Raw genomic sequence first — 26100 nt, 5'->3', positions numbered from 1 at the left:
ACGAAGCATCACTTGTGGGAAACCGTGCAACTTGGGACAGAACGGCGCCGTCTCACGACCCTGAAGGATCCGCGCATCCTGCGCCTCCCTTCTCAGGAGATCAGCTGCTTGCACACCTCCAGCTGCAGAAGATCCTGGAAAACTGCAGCCGTGAGCTGGCACTCGCAAAGCCCCGAATCCACAGCTGACTGGCTCCTGTAACCACTGTTAGTATGTTAGGTGTTCACCTGAGCAATGAAATGATGACCCTCAGAGGTCCCTTCCAACCCCTACCATTCTGTGATTCTGATCGAGCACAAGACTGGGGTCCGTGAAGTCCTTCCCCACAATCACCAACAAGTATTTTGCAGGGTTTTTTTTTATACACGCTATCTTCAGTTTTGATATGCCACTGCTTAGGGTTTGTAAGTTCTTTCTAGCGTTTGTCTACAACAGCTCTTCAGGTAAGAGCACTAATAAATGAACAGTAACGAACACCGTAATGCGTTCTTAAAAACTTTATTAGTGTGACACAGGTTCCGAGCACAGGCTGCACAGTACAGTCAGAAGGCTAAATATCCCCAACGTGAATCTCCCGGCTGTCTCTGCCCGCCGCGCTGCATCGGCTGGCGTCAGATCTCGGTGTCGGCACGGACGCTGGCGTGACCTTCCCCCGCAAGCTAACGGTGAAGCCGCAGGAGAGGCGCAAGGATGCGCCAAGAGATGTCCTGCGAGCTCCGCGGACAGAGGGAAGCAGAGGGAGCCCCGGGCACGCCTCGGCCGCCACAGCCCTGCCCGCAGCGGGCTCGCGGGAGGCGACGCCTCGTGCCTGCTCCCCGGCAGAGCAGGCGGACGCGGCGCTGCCCCTGGCAGCGGTAACCTCTGCCCTATTTCTGCTTTCCCTTCTGGAGCGCGAGGAGCAGAAGCAAGGACGAGAAACAGTGCAAAATTTAAAAACAGAAAAGCCTGCCGGTTGACCTGAGCTTCTCTTTGATCTCTGCTAAGGCTCGAGTGTGTACCTGCTCTGTTTCCTCCTCCGAGACGGTAACGGTGTCATTGTTACACCAGGATTTGTGTTTGTTCAGTCCAGGAGACTCCTGAAGTTACGAGAAAACAGTACAGATACGATTGGAAATAAAAAAAAGAACCACTAAAATCCTTATCTGGCGTGTTTTTGTTGTTTTAGCTACAGTTAAGGCAGCATCAGGACACCTGTTTGCCTGCTAGATCCGCTTGGTGGAGCGGTTCATCCCCAGTTTCTCACTCTTTAGCTACCCACAGCTTACCCACGGTTTCCTACAAGGAAGTGGCTTGAGGAAAGGCTGCACGACCAGGCTGAGGTGGGCCGAGGATAACTAAAGCTCATTGTATTCCAGAATACTTAATACATTCACTGCAACGTTAAAAATGCTAAAACATACAGATTCTTCTGAGATTTACAGGCACTGCGTGGAGATTATGTGCAAAAGTCTGCAGATTTTTTTTTTGGCATTGCTATTCATTTACGAAATACATTTCTGGCAAATATAAAGCATTTTTTCCCTCTGAAAACTGAAGAAAATTACAAAATAGTCAAAGTATATGAGTGTAATAAAATGAATGGATTGGGGGGCAGAACAACACCTTAGTCTACTACTGGGAAAAAAGAAAACACGGAAGAAGTGCAGCAAGCATCGTTGTACAAACACCACCCAGAATAACCACATGCTTTTTGCATCAGCTTTTGTTCTTCAGGAATAATCATCCAGCAACAGAAAGAAGACGTTTCACATGACGCACCAAGACCCTGGGGGGAAGAAAAAGAAAAAAAAAACGTAAAGAGTGCTGATCTTCTTTAACTTGGAAAAAAAATTTTACATAAAAAATCTGTGCAGAATTATCGGAAACTTCAGTCTTTTGCTGACAGAAAGGAGTCTGAGCAGAAGCACCCGTGTGGAGCGGTGACGATGCCCCTCTGTCTGGCTCAAATGGAGCCAGGCCTGCGCTGCGTGCCGCCCCGCGTGCCCGCACAGCGCCAGGGCTCAGACCCTCGCCGTCGGCACGCAGCGACGGAGCGCGGCACGGGACGTGCCCTCGCCCCTCTGCTCCCCACCCCAGAGACCTCCGGCTGAGCATCGAGGTACAGTGACGCTGATACTTCCACCGATGACGATGATGACAGACTCCCAGTTGCTCTCAGGTTACAGGCACGACCAAGCCAAGGACAAGGAGCGCGCAGCGGCCGTGGCACGCGTGTATCCGTGCCAGGAACGCCGAGAGCAAAACGCTGACACGGCTACACCCGCCAGCCTGGCCTGGGGCTTTTACGTCTGTGCGGGACGCGGTTCCAAAACGAGCCTGGGCAGCAACAGCGACATGAGCTCCCCGTCCTAAACCAGCTGGGATGTGCTTGGTCTTCATCACCCCGTACAAAGGTCTTACCAGGGCAGCGATACGCCACGCCTCGGAATCCCTACGCAGCAATTCAGCTGCACGAAGGATTCTGTGCAAGCTGTACAAAGGCTGCGGGGAAAAACGTAAGGCCTTTTCTGCCCAGGAAGGCCGAAGCTCGAGGTCATTCCCAGTGCTGCCTCTGACCGTGTCTGGGCTCGGTTACAAGGCCGTCACCAAAACGCAGCTGCAGCAGCACTAGCGTGAGCTGGCGTTGCGGTAATTCAGAGAATAAAGAGGGAGAACTCTCACCCAAGGATGTTAGCGTTTAGCTCGTTTTCTGCTTCTCAGATTTGCTGCTGGAGGACTGTCCTTTTGCCTGAAGAGCAAGAGAAGGACGAGACAGTGAGAACCTGAGAACTAATCTAAATTCTGAAATGAAACAGTGACAGAGACTGATCAGAAGTCACAGTTCAGACAAATGTCATCTGCACTTGAAACACTGCAAGTTTAGCAACAGCATCTGAACTCCTGCATGTATGTTTTAATTTTTCCACCATCGCTCTGTTTCAGGTAAGGAGGGCTGTGGCTGACCTTCACATCCTATTTCTCAGCTTCCTTCTGCCCACGCTGGTGATCCAGCCACAACTCAGAACGTTAAGAAGCAGCATCCTCCTGCAGAGGAGCTGAAGACCCCCACAGCGTTACACTGAACGCCCCAACAGTTCTGCTGTTACGCAACAGGCACGTGTGGCCATTTCGTAATAAAGAAAAACCCCATCCCTTCAAACGTGAAACGGAAACTTTCCAGAGCAGATGGTACAAAATCCAAGCAACCTTTCTTTTTTTTTCAAAAATACAGAAACAACTGCTTTCCTTTTCCCACCAGATTCATTCCACATACTTACTTATGAATATATGTATATTTTCATTAATTTTTTACAAATAAATTATGATAATGACTTGAGAAGCGGACCTGTGGTTGAAGGAGTACATTCTAACCACTTTCAGAACGCTGTTATTTAAAACTGTCAAGAAAAGAAGTGGTGGGGATCCCGAGGCAGCTGTGGGCAAGTGAAGTGTGACTCTTAGATCTGTCAATACGGGAACGAGAAGCCTGGGGAGCACACACTGAGCCCTCTGTAGCAGACCACACTCTCTCCAAAAGAAACACCTTTTAGCCTCTGTTTATTGAAAATTTCCCTTGAAGCAGACAGGTGCTTTTCTCCCATGCACACGCTCACAGAAACGCATCAGCTTCACCCTGTTTGTTTAAAATTCTCCTCAAAGTAATACCCATGTCATGTGAATCCAAAATCCAGCCGCCCATCTTTCATGTTCACAGTGCACTGTCCATTGTATCACAGGTATGTTTCTACCTTTTTAGGGCCTTTGGGTTTTCCTTTATCCTTTGGGGTTGGTTTCGTGGTGACGGTTTCCTTTCCGCTTTTGTCCTACACTCCAAAGAAAAAAAATAATTACAATTACAAACACAACAGAGAACTGAGGTCTCCTATGTGACATCTGCCACAACACACTATTTTAAATGTGGTTGGTAAGGTGGGAGAGAGCTGAATGCAGGATGCATGTAATTACTGCCCTTGGTCCACAGCAAGCTGGAATCTGCAGCCTTGTTCAATACTGGGGAGACTGGGGCACCAGAAAGCACACACGGGTACAAACCCTGGTGCATGTGGGCAGATTCTGTATTTACCACAGACCAATAATACTGCTCCGAAGTCCGTAACCAACTAAACCAGCACTCAAACCACCAGCACAGCTTGTGTTCTGCTGTCTGAGGACTCGGTGTCCCGGCAAGCCCTCGGGGAAGCCGCGCAGCGGTCAGCAGAGCGCTCTGCAAACGCAGCTATCTCCTCCCAGGAATTATCTGAACTTCAGGGCTGCTGCTTCTCTGCCCTCAGGAGAGGAGCACACACAGCACGCAAGCACCGACAACCATAACCAACATGCTAAGCGTGGACAATTTGCAGTTGGTAGCTGGGCGCCTTGTCGTGTCAGATTCAGGCAGCTAAAGCAGAATTTCACTTGGGAACGGGTTATGCTTCTGTAGCTGTGTCTGCCCAAGGATTTGACTTTTGACTGCCAACACACTGGTTTGGTCAAAGATCAAGGATCTCGTAAATTCAAGCTTTTTTGTTCCACCTGGCAGGGAGCGGGCAGGTCCCTACTGCAGGAACAAGGCAGGGACGGGCTGGCAGGAGTCAGCAGCAGTGAGAGACAGCGGCAGCTGAACACGATGACGACTCTCAGCTCAAAAATGTGTGTACCCCCCTCTGCCCGCAGGTGAGGGACAGAACGCGCCTCGTCACAGAATCGCAGGATGGTTTGGGTTGGAAGGGACCTTCAGAGGCCATCTAGCCCAGCCCCCTGCAGCGAGCAGGGACATCTGCAACTGCATCAGGGTGCTCAGAGCCCCGTCCAGCCTGGCCTGGAATGGTTCCAGGGATGGGGCATCTCCCACCTCTCTGGGCAACCTGTGCCAGGGTTTCACCACCCTCATGGTGAAGAACTTCTTTATCTGATCTAAATCTCCCCTCTTTCAGCTCGAAGCCATCACCCCCTGTCCCATCACTTCACGCCCTTGTCACAGCCCCTCTCCAGCTCTCTCGCAGCCCCTCCAGGCCCTGGCAGCTGCTCTAAGGTCTCCCCTTGTCCTTCTCCTCCCCAGGCTGAGCAGCCCCAGCTCTCCCAGCCTTTCCTCCCAGCAGAGGGGTTCCAGCCCTCGCATCACTGCTGGGGCCTCCTCCGGCCCCGCTCCCACAGCTCCAGCTCTGTCCTGTGCTGAGGGCTCCAGAGATGGACGCAGGACTCCCGGGGGGTCTCAGCAGAGCGGGGCAGAGGGGCAGAATCCCCTCCCTCGCCCTGTGCCCACGCTGCTGGGGATGCAGCCCAGGGGACAGTTGGCCTGCTGGGCTGCCAGCGCACACTGCCGGCTCATGGCCAGCTCTTCATCCAGCAGTACCCCCAGGTCCTTCTCGGCAGGGCTGCTCTCCATACCTTCATCCCCCAGCCTGTATGGATACCGGGGGTTGCCCCAACACAGATGCAGGACCTTGCATTTGGCCTTGTTGAACCTCATGAGGCTTACACAGGCCCACCTCTCCAGCTTGTCCAGGTCCCTCTGGATGCCATCCTGTCATTTTGGTGTATCAACCGCACCACTCAGCCTGGTGTCATCTGCAAACTCGCTGAGGGTGCACTCGATCTCGCTAAGTCACTGATGGAAATGTTAACCAGCACCAGTCCCAGTACAGACCCCCGAGGGACAGCAGTGACAAGTGGTGTCCATTTGGCCACAGCTGTCCCAAGCGCCCTGGGGCTCCTCTGCCTGGGAAGGATGTTCAGTGACCGCAGTGGCACGGTGGATGTCCCGAAGCCAGACAAGACCTCTCCCTCCATCCCAGCTCAAGGTAACAAAAGCCGGGTTGAGAGCAAGCAGAAAGCACGTCTGACAGCGATTCTTCTCACATGTGGACCAAACCTCAGTCCCCTCCTTCACACTCTGTTCCACCACAACCATCCTGTCTCAGTCACCATCCTCATGCTGGTGACCTCCAGACTGATGCAGCTTCCACTGCCAGTTCATTCCACACAGCCTCGCACGTGCGGCACTCTTCCCAGCCGAGTCTGACAGCTGTCTGTCAGCTGTGTTTAAGACGATCACGTGACAAATAAACGCTCCATCTCCCCTTGTAAGACCTCTCCAGTCCATTCCCTCGTCTTTCTTCACAGCTCTATTTTCCCTAACACCTCTAAAACTCTCTTCTACTCCCAGCATTTCCCCCTGCAAAATCCCCTCGAGCTGTTTCTCAGTTCCACCCTACCCGCTATCGGACCACTAATCTGTACAAAAACTGTTACCACAATTCTCTGCTCAGCTTCTCCAAATCTGTCTTACCTCTCTACAAGACTCTAAATACCACAAATCTTCCTTCTTCCTAATAAATATTTACTACACAGCAAGACGCATCGAGCTTCCATTATAGCAGTAAGACAACCACTACATCTGGGCAGCATCTTCCAAAGAGGCGAGCTCTAAACCTCAACAGAGCTACTGCAAAGGAAAGTGAGGAACTTTCACAGAGTAGCAAAAAACTGTTTATTTTGCAAGTTATTAGCAGAAAATGTCCTACCTTTGAGTGCTGTGGTGTGGCAGGAGCCTTTGCACAAGTATCAAAGTCACCTGACAGGGCATCGATAGCTGCAGAGTCATCTGTAGGCTTCTGCAATGATTTTAAATCTGAAGTCACACAATACATGCAATACTTCCCACAGTCAAATGAACATTTCAGGAATTCATGTCTCCTTTAATTATCCCTTTCTTACCCCCCCCACCCCCCGATCTCCACACATCTGTTAGGAGGGAGATGTCCATCTGAGGTTTCCAAGATACACGACTTCTTTGAACACTGGCTGTGTATGATAACTGTATTAATTGTCAAGAGCTACTCTTCACAAAACAAGTTTTACTCTCCACACTGGTGCTACCTACTGCATTCAACAGCATTTATGAGAACTTGCAATGTATCACACCTCGAGCCTACGACGACATTACTTTGGAAAAAAGATCAGAGCAGGCAGCAGGAAACAAGCACAGAACAAAAACATCGTAAATGTTACCTTTTGTTCTTTGTGCTTCACATCATCCTTTGCTGTTGGCTTTACTGGTTTGCCCTTAGAAAGAGGAAAGATTACATACTCACTTTCAACTGGTCAGATGAGTTTTAAGATCCAAGTACTTACATATGACACTGGGAGTTACAGACACACCAAGGAAACTGCACCAGTCTGACCAGTGTCTTCATTTCTCATGCTATGTACTCAAAGTAGGTTCAAGATGTGTTTTCACGGTCTGTTACTTTAACTACGTCTGCGATACCATCTTTCTATCCTCGTAGTCTACTGGAAAAACAGTTTCCTGATCCACAAAAGACCGAATCGCTGCCAGAGCAGTCACGTGCTCCAGTGAATGGCGGTTTTACAGGGCCTTAGCTATACCACCACGGTAACACCTGTGCATAAGCTTTGTCCCCAAACTTGGAACGGAACTACTTGGAAAGAGTAAACATTATTACCCACAGTTTGCAAGGATCTCCTGCTTGAAAGGAGACTATAAAGCCAAGCTGTTTAAAGGGAGACATTCTCTTCTTTCACCTGGTTTCCTGGAGCACTTAAAACATTAAGCCACACTGGGTGGTTCAAAGTGATTTATTTGTTCAGACTGCCCAACAAAAATAAAATCTGATTTTTTTCTTTTTTTTTTTTCAAATTAAATGCATGCAAGGATATACAGAGCTACTCTAAGGATAGGATATTTACATGTTTAACCCTCATAAACACTGTACACACACTTACTCACTTCTTCAGCTTCCCTGTTCTTCTCGTAATTCCAGAGAGGACAGACTGGCTTATATGCACAAATTCCTGATGTTGCAAATAAAAACTAACAAAACTTTTCCTTACCTGCCCATCTGACTCCAGAAGTTTTTTATAGTCAGGTGGGATAGTATCATCTCTTTCTCCAAGTTTGTCTCTGTGTTCAGATTCAGCTGTTTCCTGAAAGCATTTAGTTTTTTAATAGCTTTAGTATTTTGTTACAAATGTTAGCGAAAAGTAAGTCAGAGTGCTCATTACACTTAGGAGAGCTGCCTTTTTTGAATTTAAAATTCTAAAACTACCAGGAAAAACTCGTATTTATTTCACTACGAAGTGTGTTTTATGCCTCTAAGTTTTAAAATTACTAGCTCTCAATAAGTGTACACCTTTAATAAGTTAAACATATATACAGAGCGGCATCCTAACATTAAAAAAACAAAAGTCAGGTCAACTTTCAGTTCTGCTTTTCAACGATATGACTAAAAGGAGTCATCCCATTCTTCCGCATCGAATCTCATCCATGCACTGTGGCATTAAGAAAAAACTGATATACCTGCAATGTCTTACCCGTGGAAGTGTCTGAGTACCTTTAGCAGAACCCAGGGCACTCATCCACCTCACACCCAAACTGATCAAGAGTGGCCTACAGTTCTCATCAGACCCAGGAGCCAGGGTCAGTTTCAAATCCAACAGAGTCAGAAGGCAGAGCACCACAAGCTCCTGAAAATTGCCCCAGGCGGGGAAGCACTCTCTCCACTATGATTATTTTTCAATTAAAGCTGCTTTGATTTCTGCCAAACATACCAGAAACACTCCAGACAAAAACACCGGGTTTGGATACAAGTAGGTTTTTAAGCATATTGTTGAAGAATATTTGAATTGTATTTGTTAATGTAGACTTTTTAAGGATCTTTTCTTTCATTGTTTTGAATATAAGCATTTTCCACGCCTTTGTAAAGAACAACACACAACGAAAGCTGGGCTCCTACAGCTCCACTGAAGCACAGAGGCTGCTGAGATCTCGCACATCAAGCGTTTGCTCTCTTGGTACAGCACAGCACATTACCCAGACGGCATAAATCCGTTCCCAAGACAGCCAACAACCTCCACACCAGAGCCTGGTCTGAGATTAGAAATCTCCTCCCAGATTCCAGCCTAAATTTATTCATGGAGTCTTACGGTGGGTTTTTTTTCCCAGTGATGTCCTTTACCATAACTATTTCAATTTACAATTTACTATTACTACTACTCTTATGCAGAAATGCATCTGATTTTCTTATTAGCAGAAAGGTCTTTGGACAATTATATGAAGAAAGACTGAATGAAGACAAAACAAGCAAGTTAAAAAATGAGATTGACTAATTCAACATGTCCATTGATGAACTTGTATTTGTGGGGTTATGAAAGTCAAAGTTTTGCAAAAAGGCGGCCATAAATTAATTTTAGAAATCTAGCCAAGAGAAGACACCTGAAAAATAATCAGAATAATGACAATAAAAGGCATGGAAATAAAATTATTGCAAATTTCCTGTAATATTTCAACATTTACCTCCAAGTGGCTAAAGTGTATTAACTAACTCAACATTTTTCATAAAACACCCACGTAATTCAGCTGACTGAAGAGTGGCTGATATGCCTACGTGTAGGACAACACTAGAGTATGGGCTTTTTTCCTAGTAACCTAACTCCTACGTCTGAAAATCACAGGCCATATACTTCTACGAGTATGTAAGAAGTATTGTACTATATCATGTAAAAAAAAAAAATCTCTAAGAAGTAAGGTATCTCAGATTTGGGGTTTTTTTGTTGTTGCTCCACCCCCCCCCCCCCCCCCCCCCCGACTGCTCAAGTTTCAGAATGTCTTTTATTACCTTTACTTTATCCACAACTGGTTTGTTCTCATCAGGGTCAGGTTCCCTCTCCCCCAGGGAATCAGACAGGAGATCCAAGGCTTCGTCCATTTCTTTTCCTCCCTAACAAAGTATAAACACATTCATGAAAGCAAATCGGCTGGAAAAATAATTTAATTCATCAAGCTAATACAAATACTGACTAATGAACTGTCAACTTCAGTGAACAATGAACAATCAACTCTCCCTTTGTAATTACAAAGTAGCACAATAGCTGGGGAAAAGAATTACGGAATATTCAGACCTACAGATAATATAATTTCAGGAAGGGGTTATGGAATTTATTTTAACCGCTTTCTTTTGTTACACTTAAGCCTAACTGATCTAATGAGAATGGTTCTACAAAAAGATTGCCTTTTGGTAATTGCCTTTCGTTTTGCAAACATCATTACCTCTGCAGATGCACTGCTGAGGAAGTGTCAATCTGAATCAAGACTTATTAACATTTTATCTTCACAATATGTATAATCTTTTGCTAATTCACATCAGTTTTATCCAAAGAGTGGTTAGGAAAAAAAGCCCTTAAAACCAACTGAAACCCAGGTGGGAGGAGCTTTCTCTTCCCCTTTCCAATGAGGCTGGGAACACTAGATGGAGCTCCCACCGCATGTATCAAAATCGAGACAGAATGAGCCACGCAACACCACCAAACCCAACGAAGGAAGATCTCCTGACATTAAGAAGAGGTCATAGCACTGCCTGAGCCTCCATTAACATTAAACTCCTCCTTTTACAGGATTAACAGATGACTTTGGCACTATGGTAATGACTACACTATTCTTGTTTTAAATGTTCTCATTACCTAACCAGGGAAAGAAGGGTGTGGTTCAGTTAAAGGCCCAAGCCTGAAAATGAAACCACACCAGCAACCACCCACGTCAACCCACAGAAAGGAAATGCACACATCCTCTGACGGCCTCAGAAACTCTGGAAGAACCCGCACAGGACTGGGCACTTTCTTTTCCCAGTGCAGGCGAGGAGCTTTCAAAGCCAGGCTGAAACACGACAGCGCGCGGGACTCGGACAAAATGGGCATGGCAGTCTGTGCAGTCAGCTGAACACAAAGTGTTCAGAATATCACACTTATTTTTTCCCCCAGAGAGAACATTTTCATTCTTCCTAACAGCCAGTATTAGCAAGAAATTATTTAACTTTGCAACAGTCTATACTGGTAAAACTGGCCGGATTATGCTCCCACCCCTATTCACCAGTCAGTTCCGAGTTTGAGACAAGGATCTACAGCAGAGGCTGCTTACGGAGGTAGAAGCCAGCGGAGCTGCTGAGTGCACAGAAGGAACTGTAGCAGCAGAGACAACCTCCGAGGATTCTGCAGGCTTTTTATCCTCCTTGATTTTCTGAAACAAGACACAGCATCATTACTAACGCAGAGGACTAAGAAAAATACCCATCAAATTCCATGCATCTGAAACACAATGTCCATACAATTTATTTCTAGGGCTTTATTTTTCTTGGAAGCTCTGCTTATTTCAGGCTGAAATTGAAACCCCCTCTTTAGAAGTATCGTGCAACTGCTGAGCATCTCAGTTGGCTCACATTCAATCTTCCATCTACGACTGCGTTAGACCCTGGTACAGCTTAAGCCAGAGGCAGGTTTAACGTGACTTCATAGGAGTTAGGAGTTCACCAAGCCCATCTATATTCCTAAGTAACACTTTAAGAAGTCTCAACTGCAACGCATTACTTACGCAAGCAACTGGCAAAAAGATAAGACAACTAACTTATTTAGGGTCTTCTCTTGTTAAAAGTCCTACTCTCTCTTCTATTAACTGATTGCAAAAAATATTAAGAATTTTTATTTACTGAATTTTATTTAGGAAAGTATACACAAACTTTAAGGGAAACAAATAAAACATCAAGATTACTGAAACAATTTGGAAATAAAACAGATTTTCAAAAATCAAACATACCTTTACTACAGCTGGTGTAGGTAATGGTGCGGATGGGGATGGAGAACCAGCAAATCCTTCTGTCAAACCCTCTAAAAGATCATTTTCACTCATAGGCTATCATTAATGAGAGAAAAAAAGGAGGCTTTTAAGCCTTTTCATGTATTTAAAAGTGAACAGGTAACGCAGTCTACCTCCATCTTTAAACTGAAGACTAGGAAACTTGACTGGGACATTTGAGTAAGTAATTAATGAATGAAATATATCTGAACATTCACTTTTTTACCTGAGACTTTTCTTCAGCTTTTGGTATGAGTGGCTTTCCATCTTTATCCTAAAAAAGAAAAATCGCCTCATATTAAACCAAGCCGTCCTTAAACGACCATGCAACACAAGCACTCTGAGAGCATTCACAGAACAACAGGCAGTATTCCACAAGAAAATTATCTGACTAGTAACCTCTAGTATCTACTCCTGTTACTCAAGGTGTCACATAAAAAATCCAAGTCCTATAACTTAGAAACGTCCCAGTGCTGAACAGTGACTCAGCGTGTGGGATTCTGAGCTTCCCTATTTCGAGTTTCAACTTCCATGGATACAGCACAATTAATAAACAAAATCCTAGCTTCCAGATGGGTAACAACATTCCTGGATGCGGAGTCCAGAAAGGCCATGTCCCTTTTCACACTGGCAGCTGTGGCAGGTGTTATGCAAGTCTTGTCTGTAAAAATACCACCTTGAAGGGTCGGGTTTTTTAACAGCTTTGACCAAAAAAAACTTACTAAGTTCTAAAACACAAAAAGGTCATGAAAGACTCTAGTGCAGTAATCTCAGCCAAAATTGTTCACGTGTAGGTACTTGCATCTAAACCACTTCTGGGCCTATGCAGGCATCTGATGATAGATGTCAGGTATTCAGGAACTGCAAACCTGCATTTTTATATATTACAAAAATGGTGAACTAAACAGCAACCTTGCAAAATGACATGGAATTTCAGTTTCATACATATATTCTGAGGAATCAAAGGAAAGTAAGACTAAAACAGCACATTAAATAAATTACTTTTGCTTCTGTTAATCTGTACTCCGGAGGAATTGTTTCTTCATCTTCACCCAGTTTTTTGTGTTCTTCCTGTTTGGTTTTCTCCTACGAATGCAAAATAAAAATTATATTAATGAAGCCAAATAACTACATCCCAACAGAAATGCATACGAGCAAGCTCTCAAAGCCTTCTATCTACTGATTCAAACTAGTCTTTTAATCCAACTACCAGATAAAAGTCTGATGCAAATTAAAAGAAACTCTTTTCTCTTGAGAAAGCCTTCATTTCTCTGCCTACTGCTTCCTGTGTATACCAGAAGTACCTCTACATATTTCAAAGAAGATAACAGAGTTAAGTATAGATACAGGCATGGAATAGTAACAAAATAGCATTATACCTCTGAGTTTTAATTAGTGACTTTTTTTTTTTAAATCCACTCAACAGCTACCTGGGCTGCACACAAAGGAAGGCTGAACGGAGAAATCCGTAGCCAGCTTCAACAAGGACTACTCTCCGCACCCCAGGTTAGGTTAGAGGACAACAACTAAGAAAAGGTATTAAAGCCAACTTTGGGAACTTTGGTTTGACAGAGTTCCAGCACATCAGAAGAGCTGTCCTCTCTGTTGTTGGCTCCAGCCAACACCACCTGGTCCGTAGTTTGGGGTGGCAAATAGGAGCATTCACACTGTGACTACGAACAGCATTCCTTTAGAGAGAATACACGTATCTCAGCGACTTACTTCAGGTTCCCTGTTGAAATGATGAGATCAGTGACAAAACCCAAAGTTTTATGCATTGTTCTCAATTTAAACAACTCATCATAAATTTGTTTCCTTTTGAAAAAGGACCATACTGTATGCCACCTCTGATGTGCACGTTAATTCAGCTTTGATTCAGCAGTAAGACACTAAGCAAATGCAGCTTTCAGAAGCTGACAGAACTACTCTACTGTATGAGGCAAAATCATTAAAAAAATGTACTCACTGTGCTGAAATTCTACTAGCACTTCCTAAGCAGAATCCATCTGGTTTCAAATGGAAATTTTGTTTTTTTAAAAAAAAAAAAAAAGTATTATCTCTAAACTGTTTCTCGCCTGGGAAAATACAGTAATGCTGACGATAGTTACATCAACAGTCTCATTTTTGAGGTCTGATTGCTTCCCTACCTTAACTTTGTCCACAGCAGGTTTCTTTTCGTTTGGATCAGGCTCCTTCTTTCCAAGGCTACTGGACAAGGCTTCCAGTGCTTCATCTGCCACGTGACCACCCTGCACGGGTATCGATACCATAAAAAACAATGCTTACTTTGGAGCTCAGCTGCAGCTGAAGAAACCTATTCATATACCACCACTACCAGCCACACATTACTTAAGGTAAAAACTGAGAAGTAAACTAGAAAACTGCAATGCTTCTTTCCCTAATTGTCTTCATACACTTGGGATCTGCTGAATTCAACACATAAACTCTGACAGGGGCTGCTCTGTAAACTTTCCAAAGACTTACGCACAGCTAAAGTGTTCCACAGGGGGCTTTTCTGTCTGTTTTGTTTTTTAATAGAAACAAATATACCCTAAGAAGAGATGCAAGAATGTCAGCCACTAAAGCAATCTTCCAAAATATTCAGTATGACAGTTACGAGTTCTTTGCAGAATTTGTCTTTTCCTGCAGTATCTATTCAGTTCACAAAGAGCATCCCATCCCTTTTAGAGCATCAAGAGCTAGATCAGATCACAAGAACTGTCAGTTTGACTTCCTCTACTAAGGAGGTCACTGACCTTCCCTGTTCTGTTTGTGCTTGACTTGATTTTTTTGGAAAGCAGTCAGCCTTTGTGGCTTACCTCTGCGGAAGAAGAATATGCGATACTGAAATAAGAATCCATTATGATTTGATATGTCAATACTGACAATACTCTGCGCCATTGCATAAAGTAAGCATTGAGTTTTGCTTTAGCTCCTGTGAAGACTACTCACTGAGGACACAGCTGATGGAGCTGAGGACTGCACAGTGCAAGCTCTGGCACGAGGGACTACTTCATCCTCAGTAGTTTTTGCAGACACCGGAGCTGAAGGCTTCTGAAACAGAACAATTACACTGCATTTTATGGAACATGCTCAGAAACGCAAAATGCACCTGTTAAGTGGCTTTTTTTTTTAAATACAGTACAAAACAAGAAAGAAAAGTCTTAATTTAAAGGTAGAAGCCCCTCAATTAAGGACCAAGTGCATGTTCCACTGAAGGCAAAGTGGGGGTGGGAGGAACAGAAACAGAAAAAAGCATTTTTCTAGAAAGAATAGTAGCATTATCCAGTCTTGGTAAAACAAACAATGTTTTGGCATCTTCAGTGAACCAGAAAGACATACTTTGGATGTGGTGCTGGGCTTCGATGGTTTGGACTGTACTGCAGGCTGTGCAGGGCAGGCAAAGTCTTTTGAAAATTCGTCAACAAGATCAGATTCACTCAAAGGCTGCAAAAAAAGACATATGTGGTACAAGTGACTCACTGCCTGTTTTTAATTTTTTTCCTCCAAGAATTATACTTCAGCTACTCATAAAGCAGGAAAAGTTCTGGCGTAGCCTACACCAGAATAACCTTTCACATTTACACACAACAAAACAGCATGGATTTTGCAGTGCATAAGACGAAGAAAAACACTTTTCAGTACGAGTCAGTTGCTTTGTTATCGAAAGTCCATACAATATCCAGAACATTATGTTCAATACTGTTTACAGTGCTACCGAAAAGTGCAACAACTTAATTAGAAAAAAAAAGAATGCTAGTATTTACTGTAAGAGCACCACGTTGTTACAATATTTCAAGCATAAATTACATACAGGTGGTCGAGAGCACCACCATCAGATCATGATTCTCCCATTTTATCTTTTTTTCTTTTTCTCCAGCAGAAACAGAGTTCCCTCAGCGGCAGTGTCAGCTGGAAGATCTCTTTGTTAGCTTGAATACAAACTGCTGACACTCAGGGGGTTTCACTGCGCATGTTCTGGGTGAAAGTGAATAAACAGCAGTTTGAGTCCCCTACTGTGTGACCTACCACAATCTGCTGACATTATGTGATCTAGCACTATGTGATCTATGTACTTCTGTGATCTATTACTACTGCTCCCAGGATTCTTCAAACTACTTATTACACCTAAATGTTTAAATCTTTGCTAGCAGTGATCGCCATCTACTTGCTGTGTCAAACTTCATTTGTTAGGCCTCATTTGGTTGAATTCATAATATGTAAAATAACATTTCTAAACGAGAGTCTCTTACTTCCTCTCCCATTTTCCTTCCTTTGTCCATTTGTGCCCCCAAGTCTTTATAAAATGTCTCACAAGGCCCCATTTTTTGTAATGACTGAATTAATCTACTAAATCAAAAAAGCGTTTAGGCAGTAACAACTTTTTTCACAAAAGCAATGCCGCCGCATGTATTTAAGGGTATGCAGAATGGAGGCCCAAAGTAACAGAAGCACTTGCTGAAATCCTGAACAGAGAAGAACTTTGCATTCACCAGGAATCAAGGAAGAACTGTAAGTGACTGAACTGATGACACCACACGAATACTGGCAAACACATCTTGCTCCAAATCGCTTTCTTCAAACTATCAATAGTGAAGTAGTGCTGAGAAAAACACTATAATATCCGACTTCCATACCCCTGTGATTCAGCTACAGAACACCTGTTCGACTGTATTTGTGTGTCTGATTGACAGCAATGCAAGAGCACAGGAATACTTCATTCTTCTACTAACCACTCAATGATTTTGGCGTAAGAGGTTTTAGCCAAATTGTGAACCAACCTCCCTTAACTCACGCCACGCTCCTCTTCTGGACATTTTCTTTTTCTTGCGTGCCACCTCTTTTGTGCTGTCTGTGAGACAGAAAGGCTCGTTTCCTAACACTGGTGCCTGGTTCCCCAGAGCACAGCTGCTCTTCTTTCCTTATGACATGCGTGGCAGGCGTCCCTTCTCTGCAGCGCTCGTACATCACCCACTCAAGAGAACTGCACATCTTAGACCTGACATGAAAATCTATACAGACGTAAAGTCTTTTCATCACTGCCTTTGCCTTCCTTCGTATTTCAAGCTCGAATGATACAAATGACTTCAGATTTCCGCTAAAAATGCACAATATCATTCTCGCTCAGATTGGTCCTGACCTTCACAGAAACCCAGCATGGCAGGGGTTGGAAGGGCCCTCTGTGGGTCACCCAGTCCAACCCCCTGCCCAAGCAGGGTCACCTACAGCAGGCTGCACAGGACCGCGTCCAGGCGGGGCTGGAATATCTCCAGAGAAGGAGACTCCACAGCCTCCCTGGGCAGCCTGGGCCAGGGCTCCATCACCCTCAGAGGGAAGAAGTTCTTCCTCATCTTCAGCTGGAGCTTCCTCTGCTTCAGTTTGTGCCCATTGCCCCTTGTCCTGTCGCTGGGCACCACTGAAAAGAGCTTGGCCCCACCCTCCTGACACCCACCCTGAAGATATTGATAAGCATATATTAGGTCCCCTCTCAGCCTTCTCTTCTTCAGGCTGAACAAGCCCAGCTCCCTCAGCCTCTCCTCGTAGGAGAGATGCTCCAGTCCCCTCACCATCCTCGTAGCCCTCCGCTGGACTCTCTCCAGCAGCTCCTCATCTTTCTTGAAGGGGGGAGCCCAGAACTGGACACAGCACTGCACATGGGGCCTCACCAAGGCAGAGTAGAGGGGGAGGAGAACCTCCCTCGACCTGCTGGCCACACTCCTCCTAATACACCCCAGGACACCATTGGCCTTCTTGGCAGCCAGGGCACACTGCTGGCTCATGGTCACCCTGTTGTCCACCAGGACACCCAGGTCCCTCTCCACAGAGCTGCTCTTCAGCAGGTCCACCCCAAGGCTGTACTGGTGCATGAGGTTGTTCCTCCCCAGGTGCAGGACCCTGCACTTGCCCTTGTTGAACCTCATCAGGTACATCTCTGCCCAACTCTCCAGCCTGTCCAGGTCACACTGAATGGCAGCACAGCCTTCTGGTGTATCTACCACACCTCCCAGTTTGGTGTCATCAGCAAACTTGCTGAGGGTACATTCTAACTCTTCATCCAGGTTGTTGATGAAGAAGTTAAACAAGACTGGGCCCAGTACTGACCCCTGGGGGACACCACTAGTTACAGATCTCCAACTAGACTGCACCACTGACGACAACCCTCTGAGTTCTGCCATTCAGCCAGTTCTCAGTCCACCTCACGGACCACTCATCCAGCCCACAGTTCCCGAGCTTCCCTAGGAGGATGTTATGGGAGACTGTGTCAAAAGCCTCGCTGAAGTCGAGGTAGACAACATCCACTGCTCTCCGCTCATCTACCTGGCCAGTCATGCTATCGTAGAAGATTCACCTCTTGGTGAATCCATGCTGACTGCTCCTGATAGCCTTCTTTTCCGCCACTTTCTTAATGATGACCTCTAGAGTGAGTTGCTCCATCGCCTTTCCTGTGATGGAGGTAAGGCTGATGGGCCTGTAGTTCCCTGGGTCCTCCTTCTCGCCCTTCACACCCTTCACACTCATTTCAGAAGAAGGCAAGTTACCTGTACTTTTCCAATTTCAGCAGCACTCCTTATCTCACAGTGTTTCCAAAGTGAAGCCCTCAGTTTCTCCAGTGCAGTTCCTTTGCTCTTCCTAACTTCTGCCTTCTTCCCGAGCATTTTCAGTTAACCTTTCTAACTTTCTCTGTCCATCTTTTCAATCTATCTTGCACATTCTAGGCCATGATGGATACTTTTTGCAAACTCCAGTTTGTTCTTTGTAATGAGGAAATTGTCCACAGCAGCTTTTTCCTCCTTTCCAGTTGTGTTCCTTTATATTTGATGACTAATGAAACTGTCAAGAAAACAAAAGATTTTCCTGTCTCGCCTCTCTCTGTCCTTCAAGAGCTCCAACAGGCTTCTATAGAATACCTTACAGTAACGCCCCACACAGCCTTTCTTTGTGTCCACAGTCATTTCTGTAACTCTACCCTATCTTTGTAATCTCTAAACCTTTTTCTTACCATGATCAGCAGGTTTTGTGCAAGGAAGTAAACACACAAGCAGACCAAGAGACTTACATAATGGCACAGAGAGAAGTGATGACAGAGAGGGAGAAAACAGGGTATCTATTCACGCCTCTACAATATTGTCGATTTTCTAACCTTAGGTTTTTCTTCAGGCTTCGGCAATATTGGTTTTCCATCTTTATCCTAAAAGTAAAATAAGTATTATTGACATTTCTCCAGTTACAAGTGCCATACTCCATAATCACCAGCAAAATAATAAAAGACAAATGATACACAGAAGATGAAATTGGTGACACAGTAACAGGATTCTCTAAACAGGAGGAAATCTTACATGGCCAGGTAAGTGGATAAAATAAGCAAATGTGATGTCAGCACACGAACGGGCCAAGTAACCAAAAAGTGTTCATTCCTACCAGTATCAGCATGCAGCAGGAACTACTCCTGTAGTAAACCAGCCCGAATTCATCTAGTAGTAAAACAAGCTTTGAGTGCAAAACCCAAACTCTTGCACTCGAACAAAACCTGTTGTTTTGCTGAACTTCGAGCAAATCTCCATCACTTGAAGTGGCAATATGAAATCACGAGTGCAATTTTCGGACCACTTTACAATCGTGTTTCAAGGTTACATGACAAAGTGATACCCAAGAGCACTTCTGTAAAGGCATGGATTTTACAACACTGAGGTTTAATACCAGAAACAAGTGACAACACTCTTGGAGAAGAAATGTGTAACCTGGGAAGATCAGAACTTTGCTCAGAATGCCTGAAAAACCCAGCCATGCCCACAAAGGGAGGGAAGGAAACTAGAGATACAGAAATCACCAACAGGAGAAACCTGCTGATTAAATACTATCTTTGCTTGTTTTCCCCATGTTCTTCCCCCTCTCTGTGATGAAGGAAAGAGTCAGACGCAGTGCCCTAGTTAAAAAGCAATGGAGAAATGAAAAACTTACCAACGCCGGTGTTAACCTATATTCTGGAGGTATTGTATCGTCACGTTCTCCAGCCTTTGCTTCTTTTTTCTCTTTAGCTTTTGCCTTAAAAAGGAAGAAAAAAAAAACACTTAGAGAAATTAAAATAAAAACTCAAAGTACACTCAACTTCACTATCAAGATTCTTCAGCCTACTGTTCGAAGTACTAGCATCAGATAAATTATTCCATATATCAAGATATTAAAATTCCTCAATTTATTCCTATAAAATTTCTGTGGTAAAATCATGGTTTAAGAATCAATGCTGATATGTCAATACAGCTATATTATTTTAAATTCTAAAAAACTTCAGACACTATTCAGAGCCGTAACTTTGTGGCAGGTACTTTCAGAATTTTTAGGGTGTACAAGATCCTCACGATTCCTTGGATTTCATCACTCTGATTATACAAGCTGTAATTCTGTATCTTTTTCCATCACTGCTACTGAAACACAGCTTTTAATTATCTGGACCTCCTCCGTGAAACAATGCATCCACGAAGTTATGTGAAGGCCCAGACTGACCACATCTGCAATGCAACGTTCTCTTTTCTGTCAAAATTGAGCTCCAACACCTTCTCTCGGCAACAGATTATTTTCTGCTATTCCCTGTCATTTGTTTGCTCTGAGCTGTAACTGAAGACAGGGGAAAATAACTGGTATTAGTAGGGTTACAGGCAGAGTTTGCAAAACTAAACTAAGAAGTTAAACACGCAAACACAGGGCTACTGTGTAAATCTAACTGCTGAATAAGAGCAAAAGTCTTAGAAGACACAGTGAAAGGCAAGACCCAAATTAGAAAGATAACAGCATCTGACGGAAAAAGGAGAACATGCACTAAACCCCCCAAAAGTTAACAAAAAATCAAACAGCAAAGATGTGCAAAACAAAAGCTTGTTGTAAACTGTCTCCAGTGCCTGAGGAAAAAAACAGAGCAACTATAAGTAAGACAGGACAGGTGTATGTATGTATCCTCATATAGCCAAATGAAATCATTATCATTTTCCAGACCACCTTACTATATTGTGTTCTACCCATATCCACTCGTGATTTCTTTGTTTCTTAATTTTCTTAACCACATACGACTTCAACATTCTTTAGGCCTTTGATGTGGAAGTTGCTTTGTTATTATTTTACACATTTGTATAGCATCTACAAAGAAGACTTTGGATGCCACAGGAGAGTCTGAAAGCTGCTGTGAAAAGGAGTAAGATTATACCTCTGACACCTCCACAACAGGGGTAAGATCTTCTGCAGGTTCAGGTTCAGGTCCACCAAGAGTATCAAGAAGAGCTTCCACTGCATCATCTTTAATTTCCTGTATTTAAGAAAATATGCAAATCATGTAATTGTATCTTCAAACTGACACAGGTTTTACCTTTCGTTATCTTTTGTGCTGTACACGAATCAAACAGCCACCACCAGACTGGTCATTTCTGTTTGGCTCTACCTGATTTCTTTACACCATATTGCAGATACAGCAAATTACACGGTAAGATAGCACAGTCTAATCAAGATGTATCTCCTGCTCAGGAGAGGGCAAAAGGAAAACAGCAACAGGAAACACAAAAAACGCATGGTGTCACGTAACACAACTGCCATACGCTTTGACATGGCAAACCCAGAAAGTGTAAGGTCACAACTGCTCTCTACAGAGCGAAAAACAAAGGTCTGTAAAACATGGGAAAATTACATCATACCCACGTTTTAAACACGTGTCGCATCGCTAAGAAAAAACACACATTTTTCTACTGCATTGCCTCTAGTCAGAAGAGCCAACAGTTATTCTGCAGAATAATCCAAAAGAAAAATCATCTGACTCACTAAAGCTGGATCTTTAAGGTACAGCAGAATGAGCAACAGTAATTCCCATTTTTCCTGTACTTTCTCTGATAAACATGATTTGCAACTGAAAATGAGGACAATGAGCATCTTTACAAGACCAGGCACACCTAAAATACAACATGCGCTTTTGAATTTTAATTAGAAGTTAACTAGTCAAATAATGGCTATGTATACCTCTTTTGATTTTGTTTCTTTCTCCTTAGGAGGAGCTGAATTCTTGACTGAACTTGCTGCTTGTGCTTGCACGATTTCCCCTTCCTTACTAGGTTTCTAGAAGAGATATGAAATTACAGGCAAATTTGCAAAAATAAAAAGAAGGGAAAACTCATCAAGATCATTTTAAAGTGAAATATTAAGATAATGATGGCAATATTTCATTGCAATGAAGGCATGCAACGGCAAGAAAAATATCAATACCTCTGTCAGACTTGTCCTCTTTTCTTCAGCAGCAGCAGTACTACAGGTAAAGTCAGATGAGAGGGCCTCTGCAAGCTCGTCATCTGTCATTGGTTTCTGAGCAAGAAATTGCAAACTAGGTTATGATTCTTAAAGTTCAAATACCAACGCTGTCAAACTTGGTTTAAAATCTGAGTGTGCTCCATGCTTAATCACACAATGACCTCCTTACGCACGGGCTGCTGTCATAGAAAAAAGAAAGATATTTCCCCTCACTGGCTGATTCATTTTTCACAGATAAGCTTTCATTATTGTACGTTAAACTTCTAAACCGTAAAATTAAGCTGTCTTACAGAATTCTCTTGTTAAGTTAGAAATTCAAGTAATCTTTGCTCAAGACGTTATGAAAAGACTCCTGTGTGCACTGCACTGCTACTATTCCTTGCCTTTGTTACTATTATGTGCAGTATCTCTATTAGCATTTATTTGACTTGTTTCAGCTTCAGTGTCCCGAAAATTCCTACTTCTTTATTAAAAACATCTGCGCCAAGTTTTAGTTAGTTTTTTCAGTCTCTATGTTATATGGCACCTCACAGACCTCTTCCTGGGATTTTTAGAAGACAAGAAACATTTCAATTTTCCTACGAATCCAATGATAATTGGGTTATTTTCACCTTCCAATATGAAAAAATAAATCTTACTTCATCTTGTTCATTGACTTTTGGTGGGACTCCATCTTTGCCTTCCACTTTGCTCTAAAACGAGAATTAATTTTGTAGTGAATGGGAAGAAAAAAATACACAATACAAAAAAAAACACACACAAAGAGTATTTTTTTTTTAACTCACTAACCTTCAACAATTTAACATACTCTGGAGGGAGACTACCTTCCCGTTTACCCATTTCTTCCAAGTATCTTGAAGATATATCTTCCTACAAAAAGAACGCATACATTAATGTTTGTGCGCTCTTGTTTGTTGAAATAAATTTATCATGTAGACCCATCTACAGTGATACTTCTGGAAAGAAAATGCAAGGGTCGGCTGGGGTAGAGGGCGAATCCTGGACCGTGACTATGACAGCGTTTTTCACAACCCAGTGCCGTGCACATGCATCTCGACCAGCTTCAGCAGTGCTCATCACCTAGGAAAACTCTGCATCTCCACTGCCAGATTGCTTCTGCATTAACATAAGCCACTTCAGAGTCTCGTAACGTAGAATGTATTGCTGTGCCTACAATGAATTTTAAATACTTATAAATTCCAAAACTTTTGTCAAGGCTGAGTACTGCACTGAGCCACTGAGCTTGTAATCTTAATCCTTCTTCTGTACTTTCCCATTCTAACTCACAAAAGTATGCATTCTTCCCCAAATTCTCAATGTTTTCCTCTCTCTCAAGTAGAAATGAGATTTCCTAGGTTGTTTATGCTCTCCTAGACCTCTGTCACTGCCATTTGTAAATCCACTGGAGACGATGCTTGGAAGTCTGTTCAAAAAGCAGCAAACTTTCTTTGTTCACACTTTACTGTTCCCTGTGGCAATACAGACGTAACTGTATGATTTCTGTATTACTGAAAACAACACTAAAATGCAACTGTGCAAACTCCATTTTACCTCTTAGTGATAAATACTGGATCAATGCAGCAGTGAGCAAATAGAGACACATTTTAGAGATAAATCTTCTAAACCAAAAAAATTCAAAATGTAAAATACCGTAACTTCTGGACCAGTGTAAACAGGACTAGTAGGCACATCTTCTTCAAGTCCACCTAGGGTATCTATTAGGCTGTCTAGTGCCGACTCGTCCATAGCAGCCTAAAAAACAAGCAAATAATTATATAAGCTATCAGGCTGTATGAAGGAAAAAACCAAAATCTGAATCAGCTGGTGAATCTGTGGAAAACTCCTGGAAACCAAACCAAAAGCTTTCTTTCAGTAGGTCCTGCATTTTGCCAAATTTTCCAGTGAGAACTGTTCTTACACTCATTCCCCAGGTTCAGTAACAAGATCATTTGTATTTCTATACCAGCTGATATACATGCATACATAACAAACATTAACTGAAGACTAATTAATTTTATGCTAGTTGTGGTAAAAGTGATTCTAAACAAGTCCTATTTAACAAACCACAGATTACACAACCCTAGTTTTGATACCTATTCTTTCAGATAGTCCTTCACCACCATATACAACTACTATGTAGCAATACTTCAGCAGTTACCAATTTATTTTTTCTGAAACTGAAGTGTTTCAGAGAGACAAACACTCCCTGAGACATTTTGACAAGGGAATCGTTTATCTGGGTCTGTGTTTACCAACCTCAGTACTTGGCTTGTCGGCTGCAGCAACCACACTTGCACCGGCTGCGCCTGCACCAGCTGCACCAGGCGCTATGGACATCTTCTCAGACTTTGGCTGGAGAAATTAGAGGAAAAACAAGAGATGGCTTTATTATATGGCCCTATGTTAAAAATTCTAGAGGCAAAACAAAGTAAATCAGAGATGTTCTACTCAGGCATGCATATCTGTCATCCCTCTTTACCTTCACTTTGAATAAAAATTGTAAGCTCGTTCTACCTACTGGCCCAGTGGTCTGTAAGTTGAGTAGCTGCAGCCTGCATGATGCTGAGCCCAGCCTACAACATCCAACTCGGAGGTCGTGCACATTTTCTTGGACTTGGCAACTGGCTAATGCATCTGCAGAGCATCCAGATGCTTGGGCAGAGGAAGCTACCATCTACCTGCAGTACTATGAAGACACACTCTGTTTTCAGTGTGATTTTGCAGTGAGAAGGAAAGTACTCTATCTCTTTTTTCTACTTTGCCAGTATAACAAATCTGCAGTGCAGAAAGACCATGAGACCCCTTCCAAGTCTCTTTTGAAAGCTCTCATTTACACCTGACAGTTCTCAATACACCATTAACGCCAGCAGCAAACGCTGCTCCAATAGACAGGGTGAAAACTGCTCCAGGGCGTTAGGTTCAGGAGCAACACCACCACAGAACGCAGACTTCTACATTACTGACATTCTCACCTACTGCAGCAGAGCTGCAGGAGTCCCTTCATGTTACTCTGGCCTGGTTACCCAGACACACGCAGACCAGAAGACCGAAAGATCTAGATCCTGCCCCTACCACACACTTCGCTTCACATTTTTCTCCACTTGTTTCTCTAAAATGACGTCTCCCCAGATTTTTCCCCAATCTTTCTCTTCCCATTTTTTGCCAGGGTCTTGCAGTCAGGGCATACGGGCTGCCCTACCAGAAATGGATAACCTGCTGACCTGATGCATCTGGAGCCAGCACTGTGACTACAAACATGCCTGATGTCCACACATGAAGGAGCTCCACGACGGCACTGCTCATATAAACAAAGCATTTGCTTCACTGACCAGATAGTCACAGAATCACAGAAAGGTCAGGGTTGGAAGGGACCTCTGTGGGTCATCTAGTCCAACCCTCCTGCCGAAGCAGGGTCACCTACAGCAGGCTGCAAAGGACCTTGTCCAGGGTTCAGCAGCGAAGGGGCAAGGGAAGAGACTAATGAAGAACCAATTACACCCACGTAGCTGCAAGGAACCCACAAAAAGCTTGCACGAACGACAGATGACCCCTAAACACGTAACACACGGGAACTGGCCTACAACTTTGCTAATCTCAATGCTGCCTGCTTGGCTAACAGCCACAAGCATGTTGGACAATGTGAACAGATGTACCAGGAGGACCACAAAAAGTGGATGCGCACCAGGATCACCACCAACGCCATCTGGTTGGGCCGTGTTGCCTGCAGCTGATGCTTATCCACTAATGCTGTCATGGGCTAGCTGGCCATGGTATATTCAGGATGTTGTTTAAGTTAGTGTGTGAAGTGGGAAGTCTGTTAGTCACAGATTTTTAAAGCAGCACAAGGAGGTTTGTCATACATGCCTTTACACACAAGACAGCTTTTGTACACTGTAATCTAGGGGGGCCCAGCGTTGCTATACAATATTCAGCATAAGAATCCATCTTGCTGCAGGTTTCTAACTCCTACAGTAACACCAATAATAAAAATTGGATTGCTACTTCTACTATACCTTTGCTGTCTCTATGGACATTGCTTGTGAAGGCTGGTCAGCCTTAGTTGTAGGTACTTTTCCTGTATCATTGGGTTTAGATGTTGTTGTCACAGAAGGTGAGGCTTGGCTTTTTGCCTGTGCAGATATAAATGATTATAATTAGATAGGGAAATACTTATGGACTGGTTTTGTTTGGTTTGA

General features: G+C 43.8%; 1 protein-coding gene across 4 annotated transcripts in view; it reads right to left on the bottom strand.

The window, feature by feature from the left end:
• Positions 1 to 482: 482 nt before the first annotated feature.
• CAST (calpastatin) overlaps positions 483 to 26100 on the bottom strand; it is a 68438-nt gene continuing 42820 nt past the window's right edge. For 3 of the 4 annotated variants that reach the window (XM_075410990.1, XM_075410991.1, XM_075410993.1), the window contains exons 7-30: positions 25918 to 26034; positions 24161 to 24256; positions 23555 to 23656; positions 22694 to 22774; positions 22543 to 22596; positions 21863 to 21958; positions 21620 to 21715; positions 20820 to 20918; positions 19583 to 19666; positions 18765 to 18812; positions 14966 to 15070; positions 14576 to 14677; positions 13771 to 13872; positions 12626 to 12709; positions 11850 to 11897; positions 11585 to 11680; positions 10913 to 11011; positions 9618 to 9719; positions 7834 to 7926; positions 6991 to 7044; positions 6504 to 6593; positions 3729 to 3808; positions 2662 to 2728; positions 483 to 1765 (exon numbers count right to left, since the gene is read on the bottom strand). In XM_075410990.1, coding sequence (XP_075267105.1) covers positions 2671 to 2728; positions 3729 to 3808; positions 6504 to 6593; positions 6991 to 7044; positions 7834 to 7926; positions 9618 to 9719; positions 10913 to 11011; positions 11585 to 11680; positions 11850 to 11897; positions 12626 to 12709; positions 13771 to 13872; positions 14576 to 14677; positions 14966 to 15070; positions 18765 to 18812; positions 19583 to 19666; positions 20820 to 20918; positions 21620 to 21715; positions 21863 to 21958; positions 22543 to 22596; positions 22694 to 22774; positions 23555 to 23656; positions 24161 to 24256; positions 25918 to 26034 — 1986 coding nt within the window. In that variant the 3' untranslated portion in view covers positions 483 to 1765; positions 2662 to 2670. The remainder of the gene's footprint in view (positions 1766 to 2661; positions 2729 to 3728; positions 3809 to 6503; positions 6594 to 6990; positions 7045 to 7833; positions 7927 to 9617; positions 9720 to 10912; positions 11012 to 11584; positions 11681 to 11849; positions 11898 to 12625; positions 12710 to 13770; positions 13873 to 14575; positions 14678 to 14965; positions 15071 to 18764; positions 18813 to 19582; positions 19667 to 20819; positions 20919 to 21619; positions 21716 to 21862; positions 21959 to 22542; positions 22597 to 22693; positions 22775 to 23554; positions 23657 to 24160; positions 24257 to 25917; positions 26035 to 26100) is intronic. The other variant, XM_075410992.1, reaches the window with a different exon arrangement.

The sequence above is a fragment of the Opisthocomus hoazin genome, chromosome Z, assembly GCF_030867145.1.
Source record: "Opisthocomus hoazin isolate bOpiHoa1 chromosome Z, bOpiHoa1.hap1, whole genome shotgun sequence".
Lineage (NCBI taxonomy): Eukaryota > Metazoa > Chordata > Aves > Opisthocomiformes > Opisthocomidae > Opisthocomus > Opisthocomus hoazin.
Note: the sequence above shows the minus strand (reverse complement) of the source record. Positions and strands in the feature narration are given on the sequence as shown.